The sequence below is a fragment of the Pyxicephalus adspersus genome, chromosome 2 (assembly GCF_032062135.1).
Source record: "Pyxicephalus adspersus chromosome 2, UCB_Pads_2.0, whole genome shotgun sequence".
NCBI lineage: Eukaryota > Metazoa > Chordata > Amphibia > Anura > Pyxicephalidae > Pyxicephalus > Pyxicephalus adspersus.
Genome location: NC_092859.1, coordinates 147544399 through 147556164, shown reverse-complemented (window position 1 = coordinate 147556164; position 11766 = coordinate 147544399). Strand labels below are relative to the sequence as shown.

Genomic DNA, 11766 nt, shown 5'->3' with positions numbered 1-11766 from the left:
AATGGTGTGTGAACAGGGCACTTTGACATTGACATACAGTGATGTCTTTTAACTGAAAGAAGATTTTTTTCAATGAAAAACAGAGGCATTGGATTCCCTTAGAAGCCAATATTAAATGTTAAAACGGTTATGAGTTTAGATGAAATATCGCTAAAAGGAACATATCTTTAAAAACTAAAGATTTAAAATAATTTATATTATTGGGTATAAGGGCTCTTTCTCCTTTCTCTAAAATCCCCTGCTTGTAATGAAGATGATCTCCCAAATACATCTGCTGCTATGTCCTTTCTGTCAAGTGTTTGACAAGAGAGGAATATAGAGAAATAAGCAAGCTTTCCCACTTTGTTACAGTTTCAGTGCTGGTTGGAAAGCATTTGCTAGCTTACTAATAGTGAGCTAAAGCGCTTCCTCTTTCCCTTCTAACCTTGACAAAGTATATTGTGGACAGGCATTTGATCCAAGATAGACATGATTTGTAAGATTCACCCATAAAGTTCTATACCTTATTCCAGCCATACTTTACTGTTTTACAGGTAGTTACACTGCGAGAGGAGGAGCATAAACTGCAGATCTGCTTCTCAGAATTGGAAATGAAGCTAGAAGAGCAGCAGGGGCTGGTGTCCTGGTTGGAGGTCGCACTAGAACGGACGCGCTTGGAAATGGATCGCCAGCTCACCTTGCAGCAGAAAGAACATGAACGTAACATACAACTCCTGCTGAAGCAATGCCAAGGTGTGTTTTCATCTTCATAATATAGTTTGAGATAAGCAGAATTGGATACTTTACTTATATATGAGCTCAGGACCAATGCTGTGTGTCTGGTTGTCGGAGCATTCCACTTTGAAGTTAGTTGAACCAGCAAAACCCATTCTTCTTAGCAAAAGATTTTCTTTATGCCAACATGGAAAAACATCACATATATTAATTATATTAATGCTCTGGATCTTTACACTAGTAGGCATACTATATTACAACTATAATTCTATGGGGGGGTACGCAATGGTCTTGAGTTCTTACTAAGCTATTATTGACTATGATCTGACCAGACTCACAGTGTGATTATTATTGACAAGAAATTTACATTTGACTTGTTTGTCTTTCAGGCCAAATGGGTGAGGGATTGGCTGGAAGCAAGAGACAGTATGAAGGTCGGATCCAGATGCTTGAGAACGAACTTAGCCGGTACATGTGGGCTTACCAGGAGCTCAGTCAGAGACTGAACAAAATGGCTATGCCTCCTCTAAATGCTCCAGGAAATCAAGTGAAAAGTAAGAGTTGTCACAGTCTTTGCAAGCAGAAGTAATTATCTGCAGTATGCTGACCCATGTTATTTTCTTTTTTCAAGCTCCTCCAATAGATGGCAGAGTCCTTCATAACACTGACAGACCTGTCTCCTTGGTTGGCTGTGCTGATGAAAATAATATTAACCTGAACAGTCAACCACCTGGCTTAGAGCGTAACCTAAGACCTAGAGAAGAGTTAATAAATGCGCCATTACCGCCCACATGGAGGCGCTCTTCCCTACCTTCTGAAGAGCAGGCAGGACTGGAAGAGCTTAGACATCGTGACACTGTAATTGAACCACTGAGCCACAGAGTGGTGCAACCAAATGATGGTGTTTGTCAAAGACCTCGTATGTTCCTGCCAAAATCCCGGCAAAATGTTCGTAGATGTAATATAAGTGTCATGCCATTGACATCTAATGTGGATATGATTGACGTACGAAGAAACCCTCTGTAAGAACTAGTTCACATCCTGTTTCTGTCTCTGGCTAAACTGTCTCTGTAATATCGGCACATTATGTTTATTTGTACATAACTAATACAAAGGAATGTGTTTAATGTGACCCTGTCACTTAACAATAAAAGAAGCTGATAGCAGGTGTAAAATGCAGGCATCATGGAATGCTTGCACATAGGTTAAGTAGCTTTAGCCGCTCTTTATATACCCTGATTCCTGGGTAATCTGCACTGGGAAACTTCCAACCTAGATAGTGTTGAGGCCTGCTCATTTCCCCACCATGTTTTCCTATTAATGTAATAGGAAAAAGAAATATGTGGAGGGTGGGCAAGCTTTCTACCCAGAAGTGTCAGGGCCCCTGCCTAATGTGGGCTTGTAAACATTTTGTTGTCCCTGCACTTTATACCTGCTGGCAACGTTTTTTTATTTTGAGTGCCAGGGTCTCAGAATTTTTTCAAAGCAGATATTTAAACTAATGGAAATGGTTCCATCAAGATTCACCTTAAATGTTTTATGTGGCATAGTGATCGTCGTTATACAAAGCACTTGCCTTTTTTGTTCAGAATTCTTGTTCGGGCCTGTGCATGCTCCTTTTTTCTGAGTTGTGTTTACTAATGGCTAACACAGCCAAAGTGAAACATAGCCTCTTGAAGTAATACCTTGTTTTAGCGGACTGAAATATTTATTTATGGGCTATTTTAAAGGAAAAACCCCAAAGCAGATAGCCAGAATAAATCTGATTGTTACTACAATTTGCACTGCCTCAAAAAATTACCCAGTAAGACTGCAAGTTCTTACTGTATGTTATGTCTCTGCTGGTGAGGAAATTTTAAAGTGGAAATTAATCCACTATATGGTGAGTGGGCTGTAGACCTAATGGCTAGTATGCACAGCATATGTGCACATAATTGCAGACCTGCCATGGTACACATCTCTGGCGAAACCACTGGTGTCTTTGGCCATCCTAATTGGCTAGCCCAGGATTGAAAAACTCCTGCATATGCCCATAGAAGTTATATTATCCTGATTTATGTGCAAAATATTATTGTGACATAAAAGAGCACTCAAAACCCATTTTTTCTAACTTGCCTACCCATCTTCTTCTGTCTTTTGAAACCTTTACTAATTCCCACCACTACATATCTTCCATCCTATTGTGTGTAAATTCCCCCACCTACTAGATTGTAAGCTATTTGGGGCAGGGTCCTCTCCTCTTGTACCACTGTCTGTATACGTCTGTCATTTGTAGCCCCTATTTAATGTACAGCGCTGCGTAATATTTTGTCACTAAAAAAATCCTGTTTATTAATAATAATAATATTAATACCTTTCCTGATTTTCAGAGAAGAATAACGCATACAATTTAGATCATACCTATTTTAAAACTTTATGGTCACAATACATATCTGTAGGAAGGCAGAGATCTAAATAACCCCATTGTAAGTATTGCTCCTGCATACATTGGTGTAAGTACAGTTACCCTCATTACTAGGAATAATGTGATTGTATTTTTGTACAAACCTGTGCATTTTTTTGTGAGAAACAAAATAAATTCCTAATATGTTCTGGTATAAAGGTGAATGTATTTCACATGACTGAGTACACTGAGCTCATCATCAAGCACCAGTGCAGTCATGTCAGTGGAGAATACCTATGTAATTCACACTAGCAATGAGGTTGTGGAGCATTTACCTCTTCCTGGTATACGTCTTCGGGTGGCTGTCAAAATGTGCACAAAATCAATCAAGCAGTAGGTGTGAACCTGCCCTTAATTTGACTTGCTTTACCTAGTAAGTAGGCTTCTGCTTTTCTGAATGGGGAAGTGGGTATGTGCAGGAAGGAATTTGGGGTCGTTTCTTACTAGTGCAATTTGCAGCAAAACACAACACAACGCATGATACACTGAATTTCTATTCATTGGTGATGGCATCCCAAGTACACCTTCCCATAGCACTTCTGCTCCATGCAGGACAATGCATTCCTTTCAATGCACAACCTGCACATTTATAGTGAACTATGGTGGCACTTTGGGCAGCTCAATAAATTAAGTTATCAAAAACGTGTTTCACAGCCTAGTGTGAGTTAGGCCATAGTAACTCATTCTTTCCTTCATGGCCGAAATGGGTTTTCTTTACGGCTTGGTCTAGATAGACGCTTTTTAAAAACGCATGTAAACGTTCCTATTGTGTTTATATGTGTTTTATGCACTTTTATTAGCGTTTTAAAGCTTGCCTTTAAAGTGCTAGAAAACGCCTATGCCGTTTTTTCCCAACGTTTTAGCACGTTTTACCACGTTGTAATTAATTTGCATGTTAAGTGCTCAAAAAGGCGGGAAAACGTCCCATTGAAATTAATGTTTAAGCGTTTACCCGTGTTTCCTCCCGTTTTCCAGCGTTAACCCAGCGTTTTAACTTTTTAAACATTGCAAGCAACATTTAAGATAAATGTCATAAATGTGCCTCAAGGAAACATTCTGGTGTAGATTAACCCATTGTAATGCATAGGGATTTCAAACAAGTGCTTAAAAAGCCTCAGGTTAAAAGCTGGGGAAACAGTCTGTGTAGACTAAGCCTAAAGCAAGTAATTTAATAGACTTTGTAGATCAGAGCATGAATGTTTGTGCAGTCAGTAATTAATGTGAGTAGCTTCCTGCTACTATAAGGTAGCATTATTTTTATCTCACAGACTGGTAAGCACGTCTTTACCACGTTTACGTCTTTACCAGTTTACCAGGGGAACTTCCCCATTGAATGGAATACTGGTCAATGTCTGAAACTCTTATACATTATTGTATAGCAATCCTCTGTACATGGACCCATCTCTAGATTACTGTGGAAGCTGGTAGTACATCATTTATCTTAGGCTGCAAACATTTGTTTTGTTTAAGTATATACTGTAAAATACCCTGCAGTAATATTTGGATTCTTCTTATGCTGATAAGTGAGATTTCAGCCACTCATTTGTTTTAAGCTTTAATCCGTCGCTGATTGTACATTCTACTTTTTGCCTTTTGCCGCACTATTAATTTGTAATAAATTATACTCCATGCAATTGGCGATACGATAAAAATAGATTATATATGATCATGCTGCGCCGCCGAGAAGAGAATACAAGATGAGAGGAAAGGGAAGCACCACAGGAGGGGGATAGGATTTGGATTGGTAGGTGAGACGATATGGTGATATGAGATAAGACAGGTAGGGAAGGCTGGAAAGATAGGATGTATTAGATCAGCTAAATTAGCAGAACATAAGGTAAGGCAGAAATGGATGGGTCGACCAAACCAGATACCTGAGGGTTGGCGCGGAACGAGAAAGGGCTGTGAGCGGGATGAGGTTATGAGTGAGGAAGTCAATAGTAGGTCATTGGAGAGTAAAGAGAGCGGCTAGGGGAGTTTAGATCAGTCTTTTATTGCTGATATAACTTTACACTTTCTGTGATACACTACACTAGTCTTTTATTAAAACCTATGCTGCATGCAATTAGGGAAACCATGCACATTTATTATGAGGTCATGCTCTTATTAACTGTTGGATCGTTAGCACCTCTTTAATGACTGCAGTTTTCTAACTACCCATCCTGTGATTGCACGTAATCTTGGGATTAGATGTTTTAATTGTTTATTAGCATAAGGTACAAGGTACTGTACTGAGACAAATATGTATACTTTTATTACTGAGCGTTCCTTCTGACTAAGCTTATTGCCTGTGTATCATGCCAATCTTCAGGCTTCGGTGTATAACTAACCAGAACATAATGCAGATAAGAACTTCTGACTTTGCTGCATACTGGTTCCAGGTTATTGTCTCTTCTTGAACCCAGAGACTACCAGGCAGCTTGCATTTTTAGAATGCATGCAGCTATGACATCTTTTTTTATTATTACAGACAGTCCCCAAGTTAGGGACATCCAACATAGGGACGACTTTTAGATACAAACAGGCTTCCCTGCTCCCTCGTGTACAGGACGGAGGCTTGATGGGGGGAGAGGGGAGCGGTTTGCATGACTTGCAGAAGAAGTTTTTTGCTAAACAGCTGAGGTTGTTGGTGATCTTAAGGACTGAGCTTCTTCAACATCTTGTAACTCTTTAATGACCAGACAAACTCTGCAGCTGTTTCCTTTTTGCATAACAAAGCACAGCTTGCTCCAGAAGTTAATGAATGTCTAGGCTCCATAAAGTTTTTTTTTTTTTTAGTCTGTGATTAACTCACAGTGAGGATTTTATACAGTAACTGACACCATGCAGCCTAATCATATGTTGAGACAAACATCTGTCCTAATTGCATTTATTAAAATATTGTACCTGTTCCGACATACATACAAATTAACAAACCTACTGCTCTATCTCGTTTGTAACCCGGGGACTACCTGTACAGCCTTTTATCAGTTTAAACCTTTCATGAATACTTCCCCCACTTCCTAGATTGTAAGCTCTTCAGAGCAGTGTCCTCTCCTCCTCCCGTGTCACTGTCTGTATCTGTCTGTCATTTGCTACACTTATTTACAGCGCTGCGTAAATAGCAGTTGCGAATGGCTCTGCGTAGTATGTTGGTGCTTCATAAATACTGTTTATTATTATTAATAATGAACACCAATTTGGATGGGGGGTTCCCATTACTGTCATTCATGGGATCCTGACTGAAAATATAGCATCAGAACTGTTGAGCAAACTTCTGTACTTGTTAAAAAAAAAAAAAAAGCAACCAACCACTAGCCACAGCTATTGTTTTACTATGGGGTGAATGCACTGGGGCCCTTTCCTGTCCATACAACAGACAGGCAGCTAATAATCATTTCGGGCAACAATTACTTATTATCTGTATGGAATTTCAATCCTCTGGCTTCAGTCATTTCTGAGCCACTGACCAAAACTATGCAGCCACACAAATCCCTATTTTCTATTTCTATTTTTGGATTAGCAGTTTTACATTGAGAGGGTTAGGATGATACTCATGCAAGTTGCATTTTCACAAAGAGATATCCACAATGGCACACATTTCTCATCAATGGCTTGAGAAGCAGAACTCTCCAACCTAAATCTATGTTTTAGTATAGATATGACTTAAAACATTGCTCACCTATGCAGTCATTTTAGTTTACATGTACATATGTATTTTTATGTTTGTAAGTTACTTTTTTACATTTTCTGTATTTTTTGTATTTTGTAATACATTAAACTTCTATTTAAGTATTATACCTGTGTGTCTGTTTTCTAAACCATTCTGTATATGACAGTTATATACAAGAAACTGGTTCAATGCGGTCAACATGAACAGGTTTAAAGAAGTATTTTTTTAAAAAATTTTTTTGTAAAGCTAATTGTTTAATATGTGAAGGGAGTTAATGTGTTCGTAAAAAATAATGCTCAAATAGTTCCATACTTTTCATTTGTTTGATTTAGATGGCATTCACTTGCCTTTGTTTATTCCAACAGAACTAAATTGTGTTTCATAGTCACCACCGCGCACACATCCTAAAGCTGTGGACTCCAGACCGCGCATGCACGGGGAGCTGTGTGTCACTCAAAGGGGAAGAAACGTCCCCCATAGTGACATCATGGCACCAGAACCGACCCACTCCCCCATCGCAAGTCTGAGTCTCTGGACACAACCCGCCCAACACTCTGAGCCTGTGATCCGTACAGGGGACATACTCCACGGCTCAGGCCTTCCCCTGAACCCACTGGAGGGCGCACCGGCCAGAGCCGTGGGACATCGGTTGGCGTCTGCTGTCTTAAAGAGAACACAATGGGGCGTTTATACTCAGCAGTCCTCACTGGCAGCACACTAAGCTAATTGGGTCTTCCAACACCTTGGCTATAGGGGGTCCAAACTTCCAAGTATGGCCAGACTCATCGGTGCAGAATTCTCATGCTTTGCTGTATGAATAAAGAGTTGTATGTCTAAGTTGAGCAGACATCTATCAGACTAGAAAAGGGGATCATAATGGTGCCACATTGGTGCATTTGTGCAACTGTTGAAAAATTTCTCCCAATTTTCTAAATGACGATTTGGTGTCACAATTTGGGTGCATTTTATGCAGAAAATTCTAACAGTCCATACATCAACATATTAGGACTTTTCATGCCAAGGATTGGTTATCTTAGAATAGACTTCATCCTACCACTTTGTCCAAGATTTTTAATAAATTTAAATCCCAGAAGCAAGAGCTGTGGTTGACTTCAGCGTTCTGCCACAGGCTCAATTGCTGTCCTGTTCAAGTGAATGGGAGCAATTGGGAAGCATTTTGTGTGTGTGGTGGATTGCAGTGCAGTTCCAAAAAGCAAAGTTGCTTTTGGGAATTTTCTTTTTCCTCTCTGGAGGAAGAACTGCACAACAATGTTTACATGCAATAAGGTTTGCTTTGCCTAGGTACAATAGCAGTTTGGTATAGATCTGGGAACAGCCAGCCACACTTAAGCCTTTTCACCTAAAGATTTAATTAGGCCTAAGTTTGAGGCTTTGAATAGAAAAGGTAAATGATGAAATTAAATTAAAAAGTGTAGCTTTTCATGTTGATTCCATAAAACATTTTTAGTGTGAGCTGGAGAGTCTGGGTTCACAACAAATATATTGGGGTTTACATGCAGTGCCACCTGATGGTGAAATCTGGCATTGCGGTGGGATGAAAGAACACATGCATTGACTGTTTCATTTGTCACAGAGACCAGTTAATCATATAATGTAACCAAGAGGAGTCCAGGATTTTCAAGCATTTTATTATAGATGTCAAGACAGATTATCCAAAAAGTTTTTATTTTTCTCATTTTTGCACTGCTTCGACACAATGTTAAGTTACTTTAGATCTATTGCTTTTGAGTGAAAGCTAAAGACTGACCTTTGTTATATGCCTATCACCTATAAAACCTGTGCAAACAAGTGTATATCTCAACCACGATCTGAAAGGCACTACTCAAAATTTCTCATGTAAAAATAAAATGTCAATAGGTTTTATATATGAACATCTCAATACAAAGTACAACAAACCTCTCACAGTGTCATCTAGCCGAAGCTATGGAGTATTGTGGGATCAGTCATATTGACATGTATATAATGTGATCCCCTTTTCCAGATCTTGATTGTGATGTATAAAATGGACCGTTACATCAATCCTTTGCTCACCTTTCTCTATGCCTAGAATAATAAAGACCTTCTGTAATCCCTATTTAATGTACAGCGCTGCAAAATATGTTGGTGCTATATAAATCCTGTTTAATATTATTAATAATAATTTGAATCAAGGAGACCATGTATTGGTATCATATATATTTCTTTGTTTCATAAAAGGATCACACCCCAGCAATCCATACATTAGGTGGATATCTCCACTGCATTGGTATAATTATAAACCGTATTTGCATTATGCCAACACATAACGCAGAGCTGTACATTCAATAGGGGGTTGACAGACAGCGACGGAGGATTAGGAGAGGATCCTGCCCCAAAGAGCTTACAATCTAAAAGTTGGGGGAAGCAGCACACAATAAAAGAGGGGATCAGGAATGGTGGGAAGTAGTGAGGGTTTAGGAGACTGAAGAAGATGGGTAGGTGAGATTGAAGTATTGGGTTTTAAGGGCTCTTTTAAATGAGCAGAAAGTAGAAGCAAGCTGAATAGGATGAGGAAAACCATTCCAGAGAGTTGGGGCAGCTCTAGAAAAGTCTTGAAGCCGTGCGTGTGAGGAGGTTATGAGTGAGGAAGTCATTAGTAGGTCATTGGAGGAGCGAAGAGAGAAGCTAGGCGAGGGATTTTTCTACCAGGTCAGTAAGATAAGTGGGACAAGAACTGCGGAGGGATTTGAAGGCAATGAAAGGTTCCTCATATTTGTGTAAATAGAGGTATCATAAAATCAGGTAGGTCCATAGAAAATAAATGTCCACTGGACTGAAACTCTGACCTAAAAAGGTTGCTAAAATCAGCCCAGGTGTGCAAACTTATATAGAGGAGGAGTGATGTCAACAATGAGAGCAGCACCACATACCGTATATGTGAATATGTAATAAACTGATCAATCTCTCTATCTACTGTAGGATGTTGGTGTCTGTTGTCTAGTTCTCATAAAAGGCAGCAGAGGTATGAAGTTTCTTAAAGAGGTATGAAGTTTAAAGAGGTATGAAGTTTCAAACTGCTTATATTTACTATTCAGGATTTATATAGCGCCAACATATTATGCAGTGCTGTACATTAAATAGGCGTTACAAATGACAGATGACTACAGACAGTGACACAGGAGGAGGAGAGGACCCTGCCCAGAAGAGCTTACAATCTAAGAGGTGGGGGAAGTATATACACCTAAATGATTCGACCTTTGGATCATACGAGAATTGCCCAGTGAACGATCTGAGCAATACTTGAATGCTTGTGTATATTGTCAGATTGGACAAAATACTCAGTGGTCATCTCTGACACAGATCTCCCACAGGGGAAAAACAATATTAATAGAAAAGTAAATTTCCTGCATAACAAATCTGTTCCAGATGTGTGGTCTATAAATCTTATGGTCAGCCGCTCCTGGGCGTGTAGCAAGCGACTGCAATCTACCACATCAAACTGCACTGCAGGTAGATGAGGTTGCTGGTATTTCTCCGGAGCAGGAATAGTAACCACATAGCCAGAAGCAACATTTCCCCTCCAGGATAAGTGCAGCAATCCCTCTGCAACTGTGTACAAATGCCTGCACAGAATGATTAACCACTGCCCCCATTCAGTTGAATAGAGTTGTTTGGAAACTGGTTGAGCAGATGGTAAACCCCTGCGGTTTACTGCAAGTCTGATTATTCTGATTTACCACTCCACCTTCTACTCCAGCTGGGGAATGTTCAGTGTATTCAGAAGGGGGCCAAAGATTCCCCAATTGTCTTGATTAGACAAGTATTCTTTGCTGTGTATAAGTGCATGTAACACAACCCAAATTTTTTATTGCAGAATGGACAGGCAATGTCCCTGCTGCAAATTAATAAACTTTGCAATATTTTTTACACTCACCCCTCCTCGCTCCATCACCATCTTCATCTGGTCCTCTTCCTAGTTTTGGATCTTTGGCCATCTTGATTGGTCAGGATAGGGTGCATGGGAATTCATTGAATCCCGGCAGTGCTGGGTACTGGCCAGTAGTATGTACTAGGGGGATGGTGATTTGCTAAGGTAGAGGGAGCACTGGTACGGCACACACACACACACACACACTGTCATCACCACAACCCCCTTAATTTTGGCAGAGACCCCTCCTATCCTATCTGTGACCTCCTCCATCTTCACTGTGACCCCTCCATTATGGTTGACCTTTTGACTATGGTTACACTCATATATGGCACCTCGATTCATTCTGGTTTTGACACCCCCATCTATCCTGGCTCCACCCATTCTAGCTATGACCCCTCCTTTTAACTTGTATATGGTCTCCCAACCAATCCTGGTTGTTGCCCCCCCCCCCACATCTGTCCTGGCTTTGACCCCTCCATCCAACTCCAATATGGCGTCTCAATTCATTCCACCTGTGGTGCCCCCATCTGTCCTGCCTAAAACCTCTCCATCCAACTTCAGTATGATGTCTCCATCCATTCTGGTTGAGGTGCCCCCATCTGTCCTGGCTATGACCTCTCCATGCAACTTGGATATGGTGTCCCAACCCATCCTGGTTGTTGCCTCCCCCATCCGCCCTGCCTAAAACCTCTCCATCTAACTTCAGTATGGCATCTCCATCCATTCTGGATGTGGTGCCCCCATCTGTCCTGGCTGTGACTCCTCCACCCCTTCTAGCTGAGCCCTCCATCTATCCTGGTTGTGACCGCCCAATTCTCCTGGCTATTTTCCCTCCATCAGTCCTGGTTATAAGCCCTCCATCTGTTGTGTCTATGAATCCTCTATCCAACTTTGATTATGGCATCTCCATCTATCCTGGTTGTTGTGCCCTCCATCTGTCTTGGTTTCATTCTGTATATATATCTTATATATAGGGTCATTTTATGATGTAAGGGAATCACTGTGCTTGATATGACAATGATGTTGTCCTGCAGCTATTTGTTGATG

At 40.4% G+C, this 11766-nt stretch overlaps 1 protein-coding gene across 1 annotated transcript in view; it reads left to right on the top strand.

The window, feature by feature from the left end:
• KIF7 (kinesin family member 7) overlaps positions 1 to 7363 on the top strand; it is a gene marked incomplete in the record, with an annotated part of 28786 nt that extends 21423 nt beyond the window's left edge. The window contains 4 exon segments of the mRNA XM_072399132.1: positions 534 to 732; positions 1104 to 1268; positions 1346 to 1736; positions 7175 to 7363. Coding sequence (XP_072255233.1) covers positions 534 to 732; positions 1104 to 1268; positions 1346 to 1736; positions 7175 to 7217 — 798 coding nt within the window.
• Between the last annotated feature and the right edge of the window lie 4403 nt (positions 7364 to 11766).